The 22,423-nt window shown below is 34.7% G+C and overlaps 1 protein-coding gene across 8 annotated transcripts in view; it reads right to left on the reverse strand.

The window, feature by feature from the left end:
* LOC141452433 (uncharacterized protein CG43867) overlaps positions 1 to 22,423 on the reverse strand; it is a 488,462-nt gene that overhangs the window by 93,129 nt on the left and 372,910 nt on the right. Inside the window, exon 2 of one of the 8 annotated variants that reach the window (XM_074124584.1) lies at positions 18,265 to 18,642. The exons of 6 other annotated variants lie outside the window; for them this stretch is intronic. In XM_074124584.1, the coding sequence (XP_073980685.1) occupies positions 18,265 to 18,330 (66 nt within the window). In that variant the 5' untranslated portion in view covers positions 18,331 to 18,642. Of the gene's footprint in view, positions 1 to 18,264; positions 18,670 to 22,423 lie in introns of all 8 variants that reach the window. One more of the 8 variants, XM_074124585.1, reaches the window with a different exon arrangement.

Here is a 22,423-nt window from a genome sequence, read left to right on the forward strand (position 1 = left end):
ACGACACCTAATTTGGTAGTTGAACGTAAAGCCCGCCTGATAAAATTGGCATTTCTTCACTATCACGGATTAAATTTAGGAAATTTAAAAAGGAGTTTAAAATCCGGATGAAGAATTAGTTATGTACAGGATGCTGCTGGCAGCGTGGAACTTGGCTTGCTCTAACTCTAGTTATAATTTGCGAAACTACGAGAATTGAATCGTAACTCTATAAGAACGTCGCCATATATTTGAACGGTTGCTTTTAAATGCAATAGAATTACCTTTATTTTTGTATATTGCCAAAGAAAAATAAAATTAATAAATACAAATGAGATTTAATTAGATTTTTCTTCTTTATAACTCCTTAACGCTCCGTCCTATATATCTAACCTCAGCACCCATAATGATCTCAAAATCCCTTTCTTTAAAGATCTAGGTAAAACTCGTTTTCTCGAATTTCATTCTTGTACATCAGCTCATCCTAACCGTCTCATAGTACACCAATCTTCTTCCACATTACCAGATGATCCTCCAAGAATATTGAAGAGAAGATGGCCTCGCGATCTACTGTTATCATAAGAGCATACGAGGGTCGTTTGAAAAGTCCGTGCAAAGTCAGAGAGATAGCACTACTGGCGCGTATCGAGGTTATTTTTAGTTAGTAGCATCTCTTGGAAGAACACACACCAAGTTTCAGCCAGATCGGTCTATTTCTTTGTGTTTGGCATTCGTTTGAATCGAGGAAGTCGAGTGATTTTCAAATCGTGTGAAGTGTTGCAAGGACGGTTTGCAGTTGTTCCAGAAGAATCCGCAGGACTTTAAGCGTCGTTTCGTCACTGTGGATGAAACATGGTTACATCACTACACTCCTGAGACCAAAAAAACAATCTAAACAATGGGTTACCAAGGGGAAATCTGCGCCAAAAAAAGGCGAAGACCGTTCCTTCGGCCGGAAAGATTATGGCGACTGTCTTTTGGGATTCGCAAGGAATAATCCACATCGACTATCTGGAAAAGGGTAAAACTATTACAGGTGCATATTATTCATCGTTATTGGAAACCGAGCTGCAAGAAAAACGCCCACGATTGGCCCACAAAAAAGTCCTTTTCCATCACGACAACGCACCAGCTCACACCTCAACAGTTGTGGTCGCAAAATTAATGGAAATAGGGTTCCAACTCGTTTCACATCCCCTCTATTCTCCAGACTTGGCTCCCTCGGACTACTATTTGTTCCCCAATATGAAGAAATGGCTGGCGGGAAAAAGATTTTATTCAAACGAGGAGGTGATTGCAGAAACGAATGGCTATTTTTCAGACTTGGACAAATCCTATTATTCGGAAGGGATCAACAAACTAGAGCAGCGTTGGACGAAGTGTATAAGCCTAAAAGGAGACTATGTTGAAAAATAAAAAAGGTTTACCCCAAAAAATTAAGTAGTTTTTATTTTTGCACGGACTTTTCAAACGACCCTCGTACATATGTCCCAAGATAATGGAGTGACACCATTGGGTGCCTTCTCCACTAGCATATTTTCATGTGATATTTTTTTTATCATGTACCAAATTTGGATGCTGCAAATTTCAATAAAGAACAATTTTTTTTTTTTAAATAAAAAAGTTCTTCAATGAAAACATGATTTGCTTTTTTTCAGTAAAATAAGCGAAACGGAGAGAAGCGAGTTCATATTTGATGAGACATATTGCCTATGTAAATTTGTAAGAATAAAAAGGGTAGAAAAACCCATGAATATGAAACAATCCATAAGGTTTTTCTGCAGAATGTACATAGAATTGGCATCCTCGGAAAAAGGACGATCTTCGTTATTTATTTTCCAGTTAAGCATTATCAAAGAAATTTTTTTTTTATTTAATAACATGTAAAATTCTATGGTACGCATTGAAATGAATGCCATGTAAAATGTATTTTGCAAATAATATGGAGCTTTTGAAACACTCTAACAAAGAAAGATATCGAAGATTTTTCTTTTATCTATTTCCCAGAATTTTATAAAGCTGGCTTGTAAGAAATCCAGTAAAGGATTTCATTGTGTCCGCCCCATGGAGAGGATATATGCAGGGTGACCAAAGTTATATGCTCCACTCACTTTTTTTTTAAACGGCGGGAAATTTCGAAAAAATAAAAAACACGTATTTAATCATTTTTAGTCTAGTTTATTTTCAGTGATTGATCCATTTTTTTAAACCCATGTATCTCGAGATACAGCATCCAACTTTGTTTTTTCAAATGGAACGTTATAATGTTTTTTTCATATTTTTATAGTATTTGAGCTCCTAAAAAAAAACAAAAAATTTTTTTTGAATACGGTTAGGTTTTTCAAAAGTAATGGTGGTTTAAAAAATGAAAAACAAATTTCAGTTTATTGTCAAAATTGCGTTATTTTGTTTAAAGAATCTGTTCAAACTGGGCACAATTAACGGATAGGCAAGTCAAAACTTTGGACTCCCACGCTCTGTGTGTAGCAGCAATTATGGTGGCGAAGTCAAGATCTAGGCAGGCTAGAGTTATTCGACGTTCAGGTTGTTTTTTCTACAAACGTTTGGTGTGGAGTTTTAGGAAATCAACTAATCGGCCCATACTTCTACAGAGAGAACTTAACTGGTGTAAGGTATCTAACTTTTTTTTAAGAGACATTTTGCCAGTTCTGCTAGAAGATGTTCTTCTACAACATCATCTAGATAAGTATTTTCAACAAGATGGTTGCCCGGCACATAATGCGAGAGTTGTTCGAGTTTACCCTAATGTAAAGGAGCCTATTAAATCAAGAGAAATAACTAAGAAAATATCTAGGAAAAAGGAAGTAAAATTCTGGAGGAAGATCTAATTAAAGGTTAATTATCCTGAAGATCTGACAAACATAAATGGGCAATTAATATCAATAAGGTAATGAAAACCACAAAACCACTTGAGTTTGAATAAGAAAGATTGATCTGTTAATGTAATTATGTTACTGCAAAAAAAAAGAGGAAATAATCAAAATAAATAGGATAGCTTAAGGAATGGAATTCTATTGAAATATCTCCCTTGAGTTAGTTTGAAGAAGATAAAACATTCTGGACGATATTAGAGACTGGGCGAGAAGAGTCGATCTATCTGGAAACCCTAGGGATGGATAAAAGTGAGACGGAAATATTTATCAGTTAATTTGAAAAAGAAGAAGGAAAAAAAGTAAGGAGAGAAACAGAAGAATGAGAGGCCAACCTTGGAAAGGACTCAGGCAAAGGTTTGAAGAGAAAAGGCTGAAGATTGAGCAAGGAAGAGGGTGGTAGGTCACGTCGGTTGGTCAGAGGGGGGTGCCGGCCGCTCGCACCGACGAGGGATTATTTCGTGCCTGAATAGAATTCTCTAGAATAGTACAGAGTACAGATGAATGAGGAGGTACCAGCAGCTTCGGTAATTGCGATGGTGGTTTTGGCGGGTAAAAGGAGGCGCGGGCGCGGGCTCAACACTCACCATTGTGTGGGTGCGTGTCCCACATCCAACCTTGAACCGGCCCTGGGTTCTCTCTGGCAGGCTCCACCCGTCTTCGCCCGCGGCCAGCCCGATCTCTATTGATTCGCCAGCTGCCGCCAGTCCTGCATCCAACTACCGCGCCATTTCTGCCACTTATACGGCCAATGTCGTTCGTATGCTGCCAGTAGAGTAAGCCAATATTCAACTGCATGTCACAGTTGCATATTATGCAATCATCTAGAAAGATTTGCCGTTAGAAATCAAAACTGGCTCTGAGGAGAAACAAACCTAGAGGATCGTTTGGTTCATTGAGATTAATGGACACGTTTCTAAAAATCTTTAATCAGAGAAAAAGTCTCAGTTGTACACTTTTTATAAAGAATAAACCATGGTTGATCATGCCATTGAGTCCACCAGCGGACAAATATTTTGTTTCTAGTTATTCCAATCTTATTTCAGACAAAATAACTCCAAATTTGTACAGACAACATTTATCAAAAGAAAGAAAAATTATGTGTTTTCCGTTCTCTAGTATGCGATACTCTAAACCAATCAGCTTCCCCTAACTGGGATTGATTCCTATCTAATCTCCTGTAGCCTCTTTTGAGTTAAAATGAGAAACAATGTGTAGAACCTGCTCCCTTTTGGGTACCGTTCATATATATTTATCTATCTAATTAATGGAAACAGAAATAGAAATAAATTTCTCAATAGTAGAATATAAAAAGTTCAAAAATGTAAGAAAATGAGATGAGTTAAAGGTACCGAAAAAGCGAAGTAGATGGGTGGACAGGTTATTGTGTAGGTTATCCGGTTCTAAAGCGTCATCCTCACACTTATTCAAAACTCATTTCCGTCTTCAATTTTTTTTAGCCTCAAAATAGGGGTATAGCTTGACTTCACCTAGTTGTAATTCTATAAATCTCTCATATATTCTTAATGCTAGACTTCTAAGACAATTACTGATACAGGTCAAAACTGCTTGAAACTAGTTATCAACATCTACGAGACTAATATTATCAGTTACCCCTTCACAGAGTCACATTACATTTCTGAAATGACTTGGAAGATGAGTTCACAATTCATCAATCCACTGAAGCAGCGAGAATGACAGAAAAATTCTAGATATTTTTAAAATAAGTTCATTGTAAAATATACTTCAGTTGAAAACTGTAATGCAAAAATAATGCAAAACTGTAATACAATAATACTAGACCTTATGAATGGTTCTAAGGTGTAATAGAAAAAGTAATCAAAATGGAAAAATTTCTTTATACGACAGGCGCCACAGTAGCCGAGCGGTTAAAGGCGTGGCACGCAAAGCTAATATTAATAGTGGTGTACTGGGTTCGATTCCCGGTCTAGGCCTTGGATTTTTATTTAATGATTAATAAAATGAATTTGCAGTAAAGTATGTTAGCTGCTATCCGCCTCTGTTCAAGACTGGAAGTAAAGCCCGTTTGAAAAAAAGGGAGTTATTTTACTTAATATGAAATCAAATTATAAACTTGTATGTGAACTGCTTAAAAGCCTGTAACTAGGAATAAGCAATTTAATAAATAATGTTTTCTTAGTAATGCAAGAACTGAAATGAATAATCTCTCTGCTTTTATTCTAATGAAAATTTAAGTAAAAGTCCAATAAGTATGGACTAAAGATTTTCAACTTACATACAATAATAGTAATAATTAAATGGATAGTTTGACCTAACAAACAATGTAGCAAATGTTAGTTATTACACGTGTGCACTGGTACAATGTTGTTTCTATTGAGAGGGGTGTGGCACTTTCTGGCAACACAAAGCCTAGGGAGGAAAGGGAGTCCTCTCACGTCCTAACCCTGATACAATGTTCATTCTATTTAGACCCTTTAGATTACAGACGCGCACGCGCTTACACCTACACACTACCGCACGTTGTATACTCTAACAGCGGACAATCACAACGTCCAAATGATATCACCACGTTACAATTATCACTTCGTTTCTAGAATATTATTTACACCTTTTTTTCCGCTAATTTAATAAATATCGTATATTTTCATTATCAAACAACAACAATGGGTGTATTTGGTGGAAAATTGTTTTTAGTAAGAAGATATTTGAGATAGGAAATATGAGATACTTTTAGAATTGCCTTGTTTGTTATCCGTTTTAAGTACGCTATTTCTAAATTCTATTACTCCTCTTAAATATGCTTATCGCGCACATTTTTGATTTTGATATTCCATCGTAAAAATGTAATAACAATACGTAATAAATTTGAAGACTATTGGCGTACTGAAAGTGCCAGTATACTGAAAGAATTTTTCAGTATTTCGTGATTTTTCTCGTCAACGACTTTTAAAATTTTATTTAAATCGCATTTTATTCAATCTATTGTCGAAAATCTTACGCACCAGCGGTACCTCAATCAAAATAGTCACATTTTTTTTTTTCAAAATAGCTACTTCTATAGTGATTGCAAACATACAAAATTTACTTCTATTTAAAACTTTTATTTTGTAAAATTCCTAGTGCTGCACGAGAAACGAGACAAATCTCGGTCTCGGTCTCGCGGGGCTTTACGTCCAACTACCAATTAGGTGTTGCGGACGGAGGCGACTAGCAAACATACTTTACTGTAAATTTCTCATATTAACCATTAAATAAAATCCAAAGCCTAAGACCGGGAATCGAACCCAGTACCACAATACACATTAGCTTCGCAGGTCTCTCACCGCTCGGCTACCGTGGCGGCCCCCTTCGAATTTCATAATTTTTACATAAATTCACTAAATTTCACTATTCATTTCATTCATTCATTCAATTTCATAAATTTCACTATTAATAATCTAATACTTTGAACTTTGATATCATTTGAATTATATTTTAGAATTTTGGAATTAGTGAATTTGAAAAAAAAGACTATCTATGCACCTAAAAAATATTGCCACAAATTTTCGTTTTTAAGATACCCTTTGCCAAAGCATTGATACATAAAAGAGCTTTTACTGAGTCAGAAGTTAGAGAAGATCTTCTATTGGTCATTATCAACGCCGCTTGCGGAAATAATCTTTCCGATGGCACTGAAGTTGCACAGATACTAAAAATATCTTTCGCCATTCTAGACAAATTTTTGAAGGAATTCTCAAGTGTTTTCCACCATTCTAAAATGTCAACGTCTACTGGTCTAATTTGGTGTAATTAATTATTTCTGTCTTCCATGCTTCGGTGATATTTGCTGATTTTTGAGCAAATGGTGCAAAAATATTGATGCAGTCGTCGTCGTCGCCAAAGGTGAATCATCAGATTCTTTATCTTCACCAACAGCCATAACTAATGGAGCGGGAAGTTTGTTGGGAGGTGTATTTTTTATTTCACGAATCGACTTGTTATAGGAGGCAGATATGTTATTTGGGTCTTTCATTTGGCGCGTATTTAACATCTTTTTGAAATTATATAAAGATATATAACAGTAATAGTAATATATGATGCATTGAAGTGTAAGTAGTTGTCTTCTTTTACACACATTTTCATTACCAATATATAAATTAAAATAATTATTAGAAAATAATAACATTTTTTGAAAAGATTATTAATAGCAAACCGCTTTTAATACTTAAACAAAAATTCAAAAAACCGAGACCGAGATATCTCGACGAGACCGAGACCGAGATCGAGACTGCATAAAGTCTCGCCTCGTCTCGGTCTCGTGCAGCACTAAAAATTCCATTAGGCATCTTACAAAAAAAAAAAAAGGAGAGTAGAGTAGTGGCTCTAAAGTTCCATTCTTGTGTAATGTACGGTCCTAGCTCTTGTATACTTTTAAAGAGGATTAAATTTGTCGTGGAAATCAAATTTAAAAGATATTCCTAAATTGGAAGTTATTTATTTTTTAACTTGTTCTAAAATGTTCTAAAATCGAGTATATGTTTTTATTATTTCAAAGATTTGGCAATTGCTTTTTTTTTGGGGGGGGGGGCAAAAAGATGAAAAACATTTTTAATTTTTTGTGTTTTTCTACATTATTTTTATTGTAGAAATTATATAAAATTTTCTTGATAATAAAGTTATTTGAATAGATGCATACCTTTATTAGGATGTTAGCTGCTGAAACATAATCTGTCCATAAATCTTGAAAGATAAAATACTCGCCAATAATGGTTGACTAATATACAGCCGTTATCTTAATTACACAACATTAATCAAAAGGTAAATTCTATTCATTCAAACTAATTAGGGCCGCTTAAACTTAACGTATGGTAAACTGTTTGGCGGATAACAGAAAATATAAACTCTCCCTCTTTAATATATTATATCGTTTGTTTACAAAACAAAAAAAAAATCTGGGTATAATTAGTTGGGGGTAAACAATTTGAGATTAAATGGGTAGGTTACTGATTAGGGTAGCTGTTAAGGTTATATTTTGGTAAGAGATTAATCTACAATCTACTCTATATTAGGAGATCTCTTTTAACATTTTAGTTCATTTTATTTATTTCTCATTTTTCCTGCTTTATTGCAAAAAGTTTGAGGCATTTAAATTGAATGTGAATTAATAAGTTTTGTTCAGCTAAGTCCAGTATATTTCATTCGAGTATACTCAAATGAAGATCCATTTCCGGCAAGGGGAGAAATAACTGACATTACTTCCTAATTGTAATTCTTTTTGAGTAAATTTTTTTTTAAAAAATCAGTCTCATTACTTAATTTACAGACCTCGTATTTCGAACATGTTTCCAGTTGACATGATGCTGTTTTTTCTAAATATATGTGTACTTATCGATAAAGTAGCAGAAAATTGTATTAATTCTGTACAGGCTCACTTTTAAGTACCATAACCGAAGTACCATAACCGAATGTACTGAAAAGACTTCTACGAACATGAACTCCAAAGCCTGAGCCATCGCTTGGGATCCAGCAAACTATCTACAAGAAATCTATTAAAATGATTTAACGTTTGTTTTTGTAGAATGCTATTGTAGTTTCTAAAAAGCAAAAATTAAAGAACCAAAAAAAGTGATCTGTACAATGAAAGCTACAATAAGGGTGTGGAAAATTGTATGCCCATCTACAAGAGGGCCCGATGGTGAAACTCCACAATCTGTTAGCCGCCTCTCACAACCACTGCCGGCGGCTAACAACTTCCCCCTCTCTAACTCCAAAGCAGTGTCTCCTTCTGCTCACAAAATTGAGTTTAGGAACATTCACAATTGAATATGTGAAATCATACTTTTGGCACGCAGCGACCCTCCACGAAAAACCGCTAACTCGATATTAGGAAAGATGGTGGAACAATTTGTACGAGTTATAGTGAACATACGAAGTATGAGAGTCGTGAAAAGCCAAAAATAACTTAAATAAAATCTTTCCTCGCTATAATAAATTTATCGCATTTATTTCTTTTTTAAATATAATTTTTCAAAGAGGGATATATTCATTAAAAGATTTAGAAAGAAAGATATTTATGGGAAAAGACATTTTCGCTATTTCACATTTTTAAGAAGGAGAACTGTAGCGATCGTGGCAAAAATTTGTGTAACACATCTTTATCTCCATGACTGAAATAAGATATAAGATATCTAAGAACACAATCTTGGTAGTCCAGTTCACTTTGAAAATAAGATTATAGGGGCCAAATATGTCAATCAAGACATACAACTTTATTACAGCGATTTCTAATAAAAGGTATTGGTAGAAGCTGGAACGATTCAGTGCCCGAACAGTTGGACATATTCATACTACAAGAAAATGATCAGTATTTTCATTAAAAAAAAAAAAGGCGAGCAAACTTCTTGAATATTGTAATCACTTGTTACTATTGCACAGTTGCTCCCTTTTTGTAAACTTGTAATTTATCTCTTTTGTACGATATCAATTGCTTTGGTTTTGTAGCTGCTCGAAGTTAATTACTGACGTCACAGTAACTCGTGTGAGTGTCACACCAGTTATTCACAGCAGCGATGGATAAACAAGATGTTAGATAGAAATAATCTTCAATAACTGCTATAAGCCTTTAAATAGAGCAGCTGGCACGATACCAAAATGTAACAAATATCTAATATATACGAGGGTCGTTTGAAAAGTCCGTGCAAAAATAAAAACTACTTAATTTTTTGGGGTAAACCTTTTTTATTTTTCAACATAGTCTCCTTTTAGGCTTATACACTTCGTCCAACGCTGCTCTAGTTTGTTGATCCCTTCCGAATAATAGGATTTGTCCAAGTCTGAAAAATAGCCATTCGTTTCTGCAATCACCTCCTCGTTTGAATAAAATCTTTTTCCCGCCAGCCATTTCTTCATATTGGGGAACAAATAGTAGTCCGAGGGAGTCAAGTCTGGAGAATAGGGGGGATGTCAAACGCGTTGGAACCCTATTTCCATTAATTTTGCGACCACAACTGCTGAGGTGTGAGCTGGTGCGTTGTCGTGATGGAAAAGGACTTTTTTGTGGGCCAATCGTGGGCGTTTTTCTTGCAGCTCGGTTTTCAAACGGTCCAATAACGATGAATAATATGCACCTGTAATAGTTTTACCCTTTTCCAGATAGTCGATGAGGATTATTCCTTGCGAATCCCAAAAGACAGTCGCCATAATCTTTCCGGCCGAAGGAACGGTCTTTGCCTTTTTTTGGCGCAGATTCCCCCTTGGTAACCCATTGTTTAGATTGTTCTTTGGTCTCAGGAGTGTAGTGATGTATCCATGTTTCATTCACAGTTACGAAACGACGCTTAAAGTCCTGCGGATTCTTCTGGAACAGCTGCAAACCGTCCTTGCAACACTTCACACGATTTCGTTTTTGGTCAAGCGTGAGCAATCGCGGCACCCATCTTGCGGATAGCTTTGTCATGTCCAAATGTTGATACAAAATATTATGTACCCGTTCATTCGAGATGCCCACAGCACTAGCAATCTCACGCACCTTCACTCTTCTGTCATCCATCACCATATCATGGATTTTATCAATGATTTCTGGAGTAGTAACCTCAACAGGGCGTCCAGAACGTTCAGCGTCACTTGTGCCCATATGGCCACTCCGAAAATTTTGAAACCACTTATAAACTGTTCTAATCGAAGGTGCAGAGTCACCATAATGTTTATCAAGCTTCTCTTTAGTCTCCTGAGGCGTTTTGCCTTTCATAATGTAGTGTTTAATCAAGACACGAAATTCTTTTTCGTCCATTTTTTGAAAATCACTCGACTTCCTCGATTCAAACGAATGCCAAACACAAAGAAATAGACCGATCTGGCTGAAACTTGGTGTGTGTTCTTCCAAGAGATGCTACTAACTAAACATAACCTCGATACGCGCCAGTGGTGCTATCTCTCTGACTTTGCACGGACTTTTCAAACGACCCTCGTATATATTTTTTATACGTTTATATAATACACTTGGATGAATCATTATGTTTTTACTTCTACAGAGGAAATAATGTGTTCATATTAAACTATCATCCATAGTTTTAGGTAAATCCGTTATTTAAATTAAAAAATGGATACTGTGGACACACCCCTATTTCTTCAAGGTTCTAACTCTCAAATTGCCTTCAAACTTCCAACATTTGAGACAAATTAAATTCTTATCAACATTATACAGTTTGTAAACTTGACAATACTCTTAAATATAACTTCACAAGGAACCCAACATTTATATGCCAAATCAGAATAAAGACGAGTTACATTCGGTGACTTCTTTGAGAGTAGCAGTCTTTGGACGGCTTATCTTAATAATATTCTACAAAAAGCAAGAAATTTCATAATCACTTTTATTGCTGTCGATGCTGCACCATGCACTCTTAGACGAGAGTTTTAAACTTTATAATTATAGTACGCTGGACAGTCAATGCACCAAATACTGAGATATTTTCATCAAAGGAAAATCAAAATTTATTTAAGCAAAAGTAAGGCAATTTTGTTAACTAAACGGAGGCTAATATTTACTAGAAAATTAACCGCTGGTGATGGAGTAAGTTCAAAGATAACTTCAATGATAAGTGTCACTTTAGATAGACTTTTATGATTTTGGAGAATATTGTGGTGCTGTCATATAATTCAAACACAAATTTTGTTTCTTCACACCAACGTTTCGGTAAATATATTAACTTCTTCAGGGTATTGTAAAATTTGTGGAGTTGAACGTTACTGTTGAAACAGTTATGATGATGTAGCTCATCGTTTAACTCCACAAATTTTACAATACCCTGAAGAAGTTAATATATTTACCGAAACGTTGGTATGAAGAAACAAAATTTGAGTTTGAAAACAACGGTCGAAAATCAAAACTATCAAAGACGTTTATCTTTCGTACAAGAGATCAATTGCTAGAAAGGTTATACTATAATACTGATTGTCAAACTGCTTCTATCTTGAGTGGACGATCAACCCTGATTATAGCAAATAAAATAGTTTAATAGATTATTATAATAGTTTTGGTTGATCTAATGCTAAATTACCCAGCGCCAAATTGGAGTTTCATGTATAAGATAAGTTGCTGCGAATTCAAAATAAATTTCTAAGGCTACTAATTGAGTTGCCCCCCTTGCTGCTAAAGGAAAATTACCTTCATTCATGAGGTTTTCAAACAACTCGAAACAATTTTTGGGTCCCTGGCCGATTTTGGATACTTGCTAAGGAAACAAAAAAATTGAACAAATTTAATGAAAGATAGTAACGTGAGTGAAATCGAAATCTTTACCCCAAACCTATTCATCTACTTCAGATAATGATGAAAGTCCAAAACCTAAGACATAAGAAAACTTATGACATGTGGGGGTGTAGTGACATGAAAGCACCTATTTCTTATTGATGGACTTTTTTGCCTAGAGGCGACATTGACAACAGAAGATGGAGAAGATGAGTAAAAGAATTTTTAATAAAAGATGAAGTGCAGTTAATAAGAGTATACGATGGAGATAAGTAGATAGGCAGTATGTGATTGGCTGAAGCCGGTGAATGATGGATTTGCCTATCAATCACCCAATCACCCATCTATCCTTACTCGTCGCCCATCCTCGCAGTTTTTCCCTTATTTATTTTATTTCTCTCTCTTAACTTTTTATCAAACTTTGAACTTCCAGTTCAACAGCTCTTCGGCTTCTTTCCCAATTTCCCAACACATACTTCTTCACTAAAGACTTGTCAACAACAATTTTGTAAGCATAATGTTTTTTTTCCTCAAACCAAAAATATGGCGTCAAAACTTTCTTTTACTAGTACAGAAAAGTAGATATAATTTATTTGTTTTAAGATACAATTATCTCATACAAAGAAGTTTGGTTAATTAATTATGTACAAACAAATTAATTTTCCCCCCCTCAATTTCCAAAAGAAATAATAAATAAGTAAATAAAATATATAACAATTAAAATAAAGAAAATATGTTATATACTGGGTGATCCATTTAAAACGCACCAATCGCTAATAACTTTTTAGGAAAGCGGAATTTCGAAAAAACCCACGAAGTAAACTATATGTTGTTTTTTTTGGTCTAGTTTTCAAATTTTTCACCCCCGATGCTATATCTTCATTTTGGACGGAGTTACGAGCAAAAACCTGATCGGCGTTTCATAAGGATCACTAGTTTTGACAATGATTATGAAAACTACATAAAAAGTTGTGAAAAATGACGTTAGCCCCGTTACGATATCCCTAATATTAGCGGAGATATTTAAGATCAAAGTTACAATTTTATCTATTCGAGATCGGTTTTCAATATTAATTTTCCACCAGAAATACACGTTTTGGGAGGTCCTCCGACTGCAAAAAATGTTATTTTTGACACAATGGACAAAAATATTAATAATTAAAGATTTTAAAGAATGTAGTGTAAAGTAATGGTTATGGGTGAATCAGGATAAACTTGTTTTGCCATCAAATAACAGCTCATTATTATTATTATTATTTTTTTTTTTCTTTGGCGCATCAACAGCTGAGGTTATTAGCGCCCGGAGCTTTTTCCAGTGCACTGCCGGCCTCCGGACAGTGTTCTCCCGTTACAGACAACACTGTCCATCACCGGACAGTGAGCTGTAAGAAGCTCCTAGGAAGAGAAAATCTAAGGGTCAGCTGCTGGATTCGAAACCGGGACCTCCGCGTGGGAGTCCAGTATGCTAACCTCATAGCTAATCCCTTCCCTTATTATTATTATTATTATTATTAGATACATTAGAGCAGGGGTCCCCAAACTACGGCCCGCGGGCCTCATGCGGCCCCCTGAGGACATTTATCCGGCCCCCGCCGCACTTCCAGAAGGGGCATCTCTTTCATTGGTGGTCAGTGAGAGAAGCACTATATACGATGGCGGTGCCGCAAAGCGCTGCGTCGCTCATGTACAGTACTACTTCCGATGACGCGGGATGCACGCGTCACAGCTCCGAAATCTAACAGCAGAAGTAGGAAGAAAGGTTTGCTTTGGCACTATAACTAAACCGGACATTGATCATCTCATTTGCCAAAAGCAGGCCCTTAGTTCCCACAGAAATACTGGGCAGTTTGGTGATTTAAATTTACTTGTTCTTTATTTGAAATATTCTATTTGTTCCCGTTTTGTTTTTTTACTTTAAAATAGTTTGTTTTATAGTCCGGCCCTCCAACGGTCTGAGGGACAGCGAACTGGCACCCTAATAAGTTTGGGGACCCCTTCATTATAGAGTATAATGATTTATTTCCAGATTTGTTTATTGTAACTTGTCCTTGTAATTATTTATTTGATTTTAAAAATAAATTACTGACTTTGCAGTGATTTTGTCAAATTATGCAAACATCATTGAAAAAACTTATGTTAAAAAAAAAATGTACTGACAGAATTTGGAATTTACATTTCACATTCAGTGAAGTTAAGCTTAAGATGTGTTAAATTTCAAATTTCTCTCTTCTAAATGATGAACTTTTAACAAATTTTAACTTTTAACTTGATTAACATCATCTGAACATATTTGAGAGAGAGAATATTTGAATGTTCATTAAGAGCGAATATCGTTAAACGAAAATTGAAAGCCATGTTTCAGAAATGTACTACTTTATCGCTTCTATCATAATTTTAAATGTATAAATAATGAATCGCGCTGTTAGCGTCATTACAGAAAATGAAGTACTGGGCTATGTATTCTAGAGTCGTAAAGAAATAGGTTCTTGAGCAACTTTGTTAAGAGCATTGCAAAGCGTCGAAAACAAGACCCTGTAATATCTTTACACTTTTTTTTTTTTTTAATTAAGACCCTTAAAATTTGAGGATAGAAACAGTTTTCGCCATGCTGCGGCTAGATGATGAAAACGTGTGATTAAAACCAGGTCTCGGTGAACTGAAGTCAACATTACGACCCCGGCTGGCTATTAAATTTAGTAATTGCATAATTATTACCCCTAGTTGAAATTAATTAATTATTCCATAACAATAGTTGAAATAATTATTTAATTAAAATAAAACAAAATTTGAATCTAAACAATATAATAATCAGTTAGCACAGGGGACATATTGACACTATATTAGGGCAAACTTAACTAACCATAACTAACAATACAACGGAGTATAACAGTTTAATTATGCCTTAAATGTCTATTGTTAAGTGACTGCTGTCCACCCTGTTTCAAAATTAAGTTTCATGCTGTTATAATACTCCTGAGGCTTGTACTCTCAGACTCTGTTATAAATATTATTTACCAACTTCATACAAAAGACTATCCATAACTGGGAAGTCATTAATATATCTGAGAAATGATTAATAATGGAGAATTGCAAGATCTTGATCCAAGCAAAATTTGTTCCAAAAGTAGAAATGAGAAAGCAGAAATTACTTCCAAGGGTTGTTAAATTCTCGGCCAACCAGACAGTCTTGTCAGGACTTTCATGAGGTACGGAGCCTACTCAAGATTGGAACGGTAGAAATGTTGACGTGGAAGCCTCACTAGAAATGCTAAATTAAATAAGGGCACTGGATGAAAAACAATAAGCATGAGGAATGCTATGATGGAACAGAAAAAAAAGTTTTAGATTACGGAGATGGAGGATGTGTTCAATCTATTCACGGATAATTCCAGGCTTGGAACTCAGGATAGGTGTCTGTTTATCCAAGGAGATACTGTAGCCAAATATGTTCTACAATATTTGATTTTTAACTCTATTTACTTTACAATAACTATTGGGAACTAGTAAACATGATTGCAAGTAGTACATACAACAAGATAAATTGAAAGCATTGATTGACGATCATCAGGAGTTGGCTAACACAGAATGCCGATGAAGTCAAAGGATGTCCTTCTTCTAGCATGCGATCAGGTAATCGCGAAGCCATCGACGCTTCAGTCTTCGGGAAAGGATTTAAGGGAAAAGTAGCTTCGGTTGAAGTGTTGGAACAGTTTGGATTGTTTGGTGTAATAGAATGTGGCTAGGACAAGAACAAATGGGATTTTTAGGTCAGTGGGTTAGTTTATTAACGTAGAAAAGTAGGGTTAACGATGGTGCGTAGTATTTTTGATTGGAGGGATTGGATAAGGTTGTGATTGGTGAGCTTTTACAGAACCGTAGAGTTCCAAGTTCGTATGTCCAGAATGGAGCTAGCAGGGCTGCGTAGAGTTTGTTTCTTTAAAGTAAATTTGGATCGTTTGATGAGTACATCTTTTGATCAGTCGGTAACGTAAGTTAAGCATAAGTATAAGGAGTTCCACGTGAGGCGTAAGAGATTGCACGTGCTTAATAAGTGACGTAATATTTATTTTATAATCATTTCATGATTTTGTTAGCTAGAAAGCTATTCATTTGAAGCCGTTAGTAATACAAAATAAAAGTGTACATTTTCAGTCAAAGATCACAAACTGTATTTGGAGCTGCTTGTTAAATTCTAATACTTTTGCCGTTGCCATGGCAATCACTTGTTATTCTAGTCCTTGTTAAAGATAAAAACTGCAGATTCTATTCTTAGAAGACATTTTATTTGTTATTCTTATTGCAGTTAGGTTGTTAGGAATAACGACATCTAAAGAGTTTTATGTTACTAAAAGTACTTCTTCACTTAGTGGCATTTTAATTTTAACATGTTACTTTTTCTGATTTTTTTTTGTAAGTTACTTTGATTGTCAGATTAACACTTTGTTTAAGATTAATAAAATTGTATTTTAACCGAAAATACATATCTTGACGGATCTTTTACACGAAAAAATAGCCTATAAAGTTCATATTATGAATTCGAGAACGAGTTTATTTGATCATGTCAGAAAAACAGTACACAGTAGCTAGGTTGTTTATCTTGGCAAATATTATAACAGGTACCTGCTTATATTCAAATTCATAACTTATTAATAAAAACTATCCCTGGATCAGAATAATGTTCTGATCAATACTCTCCCTGGGCAACAAAAGACAAATTTATACTACTATTTTAAAACCCATCTGGGTGTAAGGAATAGAGCTGTGGGTTCAATCAAACGCTGCAATCTCCAAAGGATTCAATTTCTACAATCTAAAATACTTCGAACTATTATATACGCTCCATCTTATGTCTCTAACCTGACTATACACACTGACCTTAACATACCTTTTATCACCCAAGTCGCCAAATCACCAGACTGGAAGCTTCACTTCAGCCTGCAACCACTCACAAATTCTCTAGCTCAAAATCTTTCTTCAAGAACTCTTCCGGACAATCCAATAAGACAGGTGGCCTCGTGATCTCCTTTCTCGTGAAGAGAGTGACAAATACTTTAGTTTCTTGGAGTGTTACCCACTGGGTAACTTCTCCACTCGTTTTTACTTCTACTTTTCACTGTTATCATTGTATCTTATAGCGATTGTAGCACAAATAAACGGACAAAAATTAATGCAAAAAATAAACGAGAAACAAAAATATTCCTACATCATTTTAAAGTTATTCTGAGAGCTTCATATTAACATCCATCCAAAGTTTACAGTGAATGTACTCCTGTGCTTTCATTTGAATTACTTTGAAGTTAATTGAATGTTGTAATTGAAAATGGAGAGTTATAGAAAATTAGTTCATGTGAAATGAATCTGAAATCGCTTGGAAGAAGAAGTTAGTAGAGTTAGTATACATGGACACGACGTATTTTTTATTTTATTTTACTTTTTTAATTGCGGGCATAAAAATAATTCAATGGGACCATATTGACTAAAAACTGAAGGGCTAATACTAACTAGGGCTATCGTTTAGAAGTTTTGATTAGTATGCAAATACTTGTATAAGGTGAAATTTGCAGTGAATAGCGATAGAAATTCGTTGGTTCTGTTTTGCTAACTGCAATCGCAAAGGCGCTTGTGATTCTAGAAAATGATAGCACCATATGAAATGATTCTAGCAGTTATTGTACAGAAAAACAATAATTGTTTAATGACTTTTTTGTTTTATTATCAAGTAATATTATTTAATGGTTGTATATATTATTTTGTTTCTAAATAAGTGGTTACATACACGGTTGGCTAAATACTAGTTTTATCAGTGATAAGTTAATTCCATTTTTGAAACAGCAAGAAATAATTGCTTCCCCACTTATATGGGGTGCATCAGACACGAGGATTTTAAATCAGAACAGCACTTACCAATTTTACATTTTTTCAAGAATATTATTCAAGGCTGAAATAAAAGATAAAGAAAAAGATTAAAGATATAACTGGAAAAGAACATTTGCAGTTGAAGTAAAACTGCTCCTTTGATTGTAGGGGTAAATCAAGCAGTAACAGATGTTACATCATGGGCAACTTGAAGTCAATCTGTAGAACATAAGTAAATAAACGAATAAAACTCATGCATATTGTTTAAAAAGTAAAAATGCAATTGGGTTTTCCTTGGGCTAAGCGCTAAGAGAAAGAAAACCTTACCTTTCTAATAAGGGTTTCCACGGATTGTTCCATGGTGTTGTCTAGCCTGTGTCCGGTCTGCACCATGAAGTCTGCCCAAGGTGGTGATGACCCTGGCTTCAGGGTTCCACCACAGTCAATGTTCTTGGTTCTCACTTACACTGTCCACTGCACTCAGTGGAGGAGTGGCAAGGGAGAATAATGTTGTTATTAGGCTGTGATTTGTTCACTCTTTTTTTTTTGGCAAAATTACGTCTTACCCACAATCTTTCTCAATTGTTATTACAACTAAACACTTGTTATAGTTCAAGTAATCATGTCCACTTCGAGAAGGAAGATGTAAGTTGACATAACTCCAAATGTAGGACATTACCGCATTACATTACTAGATAGCCCCACCTGATAAAATGATGCAGTAGTGGGATACTGTTTTCACGATTTTTTTCGTTTTTAAATTTATAATTAATATCAATATAAAACTAATACAAATTCTATTTCAAATAGAATAAATTTCAGAAAGTGTGAATGCGATATCCGTATCTTGAAACATAAGTTAATATCTATAGCTTCATTTAGTGTATTTCCCGTAATATTGTCTGAAGAATTTAGATAAATGAGCCAAATTTATTTTAAATTTCTCTCAAATTTAGATTCCTATAAAAACTTTCTTCCTTCAGTTTTAGCAGCTAAATTTTAGCAGCTAAATTAAAGGCAAGCTAAATGTTCATTTATTAAAATTTTTTGTCTTGTTTAACAAACATTTTAAATTAGAACCCTTTTTTTTTTTTTTAAATTTATTTGCTATTCACAATCTACAAAGAATAAAATGTAATAAGTGAATATGATGGTAGAAGGCGTCATGACAGGATCAACTTGAGGAGAGAAGCTGCCCACCGGTAACACTCTCGCTGGAGTTTCTTACATTACTGGAGCTGGTCGCGAGGCCAACAGCGTTTCAATCGTCGTGGAGGACGATCTGGAATCGTTGTGGAGGCAAGATTTTGTACAAGAGGATTTGTACAGAATGGAAGAGAGTCAAAGAATTTTTTCTATACTTAGATTTAGATTCGTCAGTTATGTATGAGATTTTGAGGTCGTTATGGAGGGTGGAGTTAGAGACATAAAATGGAGAATTCGTAATCTGACGGAGAATTTTTGATTGGAAGGACTGTATTCTTTGTGAATTGGAATATTTGGTTGAACCCCACAGCTCAAGTCCGTAATTCCAGATCGGTTTAAGTACACTGTTGTATATTAGTCTTTTAATTTCCAGTGGTAGTTTAGATTGTCTGCCAATTAGTCGTAACAGTAATTTGTTTCGTCGGCTGAGTTCGAGTCTTTTCAGTTTAGTGTGTGGAATCCACGTTAGTCTTTTGTCGATGTACATCCCAAGGTAGCGAACTAAATTAGCAGAAGAAAGAGGAATTGAGTTAAAACTTATAGAGGGACAAGAATTACGACGTAGAGTAAAATTTATCTGTTCGCACTTTTGAGTATTGAATCCACTTTTTGGCCCAGGGTTTAGTTTATGTAGATGAGAAGAAGCTGTAGTGGCGTCTGAGTTAGAAGAGATAGAACCCAAATTCCATAATTTTAACAATTATTTTATGAACAATAAATATGAACTAACCTTGGTGTATCAATAGATTGTTTTTATAGTTTAATTTTAATAATATAACAGAGAAAAGTATAATTTAAAATTATGCGTATTATTAATAGATAATGCGAAAAATGGATCCGAATGGATGAAAGTGATCCGAGAGTGTTTTTTAAAAGAAATAATAAAAAGAAAAGGGTTTACACTCATTTATAGTTTTATTATAAAATACAATACCCATAAAATAAATTTGAGAATATTGGTTATTTTTTCAATTAGTAGTTATTATTTCCTTTCTTTTGAAATATGAAAGTTATGGCTAACAGAAATTTAGAATTTGAAGCTCAAAAAATTCTTCAAACAAAATTAAAGGAAAAACCTTGAAATATCATCTTATCTTTTCTTTCAAGATATACCAGTGGTACATTTAGTAGCAAAAGAGATTCAAAGAGAGAGTGATTCAAGAACTTCTTGAGTGTATTTAAGAGACAAGTATGTAAGGATAAGAAATACTTTTCTGCATAGACTAATACAAGAACTATGATCAAATAGGTGAAGTGAATATACAGATGGTCTTTATACCAAGATCTCATTCAATCTTTTCGTGGCTATTTAGATATGAATTTGACACTGAAAAGGTAACTAAGTTTTTTAAAAGTACTTTAGTTTGATTGTCAAGTTAATGAGTTTAAATTTTTCAAACAACTTTATTGAAAACAGCACTTCAGTTATTTTTAGACGTCACGACCACAAATCTGCGGCGAGCTTTAAATATTGCTTTTACCCAGTAAGCTGACATTATGTATATTTTATAAAACAATTGATTTTTGGTATTAATTTTTCCAATAACATTTAATTTCATATACATGGCGAATAAAGCGCATGAAAAAAACATCCACCATTTTAAAGACCTATCCAATGGGATGTCTGTCCCCAAATATACACTCATGAAGCTAAAGACCAGATAGAGAACACCCGATACAAAATACACCAATAATTATAACCAAACGAACCAAATTCGTAGCATGCAAAAAAATTAAAATATCACTATAAATGTTTAAATATTTGTGTTTCTTTCCTTCAACTTTTTCCAGAGATATAAATTTCATATTTGCAATTAACCTTTTTTAAAATATTAGAAGTCGATGTAATCTGTAAAATTAAATTCCTAAAACTAAATAAATAAAATTCAAAGAAAAAATTTAATATTCTAAAAAATATAAAAATAAACATTGAAAGTAGAAAATATAAAATTACGGAACATTTGCAAGAAACAATTATAATAATGGAATAAAATTATTATTTTCACAATTCATCAATTTAGTTGGTACCTAATCGATATTTCAAACTTGAACTTATATCGATTTTTCGTTTTTTTAAATTACGGTGGCTACATACATACCAACCTAAAAACTAAAATAAGCTTCTTTTTTTAAAAAAATGAGGTAGAAAAAATTATTAATTATATATATATTTTTTAAAATCTTTTATTGTAATTTACCACTGCAACAGTTGTTGCAACAAGCAAATATGGTGAAAGAAAAAAGAAATACAAGGAAATCATGAGTGGAGAAGGCACCCAGTGGTGTCACTCCAGTAACGTGCTTTGCTCTCACGATAAGAGAAGATCACGAGGCCATCTTCTCTTCAATCTCCTTAGAGGATTACCTGGTAATGTGGAGGAAGATAGGTGTTCTATGAGAGGGTTAGGATGAGCTGATGTAGAGGAATGGAATTTGAAGAAACGAGTGTTAGCAAGATCTATAATGAAAGGGATTTTGAGGTCATTATGGATAGTGAGGTTAGATACATAGAGAACGGAGCGTTAAGAAGTTTTCGAAGTATTTTTGACTGTAATGCCTGGAGACGTTGTGAGTTGGAACGTTTAGTCGATCCCTATACTTCGATGCCGTATGACCAAATAGGTCGCAGTAACTGTAGATATAAGAGTCTGTTGTTGTTATGTAGGTTAAGTTTCGATCGTTTGTCAAGTAGTCTGGCGAGAAGTTTGTAGCGTTGGTTAGTTTCTTGTCTTTTCAGTCTAGTATGGGGATTCCATGTCAACCGTTCGTCTAGGTGCAGTCCAAGGTAGCGTACTTTGTCCACAGTTGGTATAGGAGTTTGGTTCAAGATGATAGGAGGTAGGATTTTCTGTCTGAGAGTAAATACTATAAACTTTGATTTCGAAACGTTGGTTTTGATTCTCCATTTGAAAAGCCAGTCCTGTAAGTGGTTGATGTGTGTTTGTAGAGTTCGTGTGGCGATAAGAGGATCGGAATGAAGAGATAAGATTGCAGTATCGTCAGCAAAGATAGAAAGAATGGTATTTGGATGTTGAGGTATGTCTGCTGTATATAAGGAGTAAAGAAGAGGACCTAGGAAACTGCCCTGAGGAACACCAGCTCGAGCTAGGCGGATATCAGAGTCTGCTGCTCCACAGTTCACTCTGAAATATCTATCTTTCAGGTAAGATTTGAGGATGAGGTAGTAAGTATGAGGAAGAATTTCCCTCAGCTTAAACAGTAGTCCCTCGTGCCACACCCTGTCGAACGCCTGAGCGACGTCAAGGAAAACACTCGGGCA

This window comes from Rhodnius prolixus, unplaced genomic scaffold, assembly GCF_049639745.1.
Source record: "Rhodnius prolixus isolate KJV_2025 unplaced genomic scaffold, Rpr scaffold_3, whole genome shotgun sequence".
In the NCBI taxonomy this organism is placed as follows: domain Eukaryota; kingdom Metazoa; phylum Arthropoda; class Insecta; order Hemiptera; family Reduviidae; genus Rhodnius; species Rhodnius prolixus.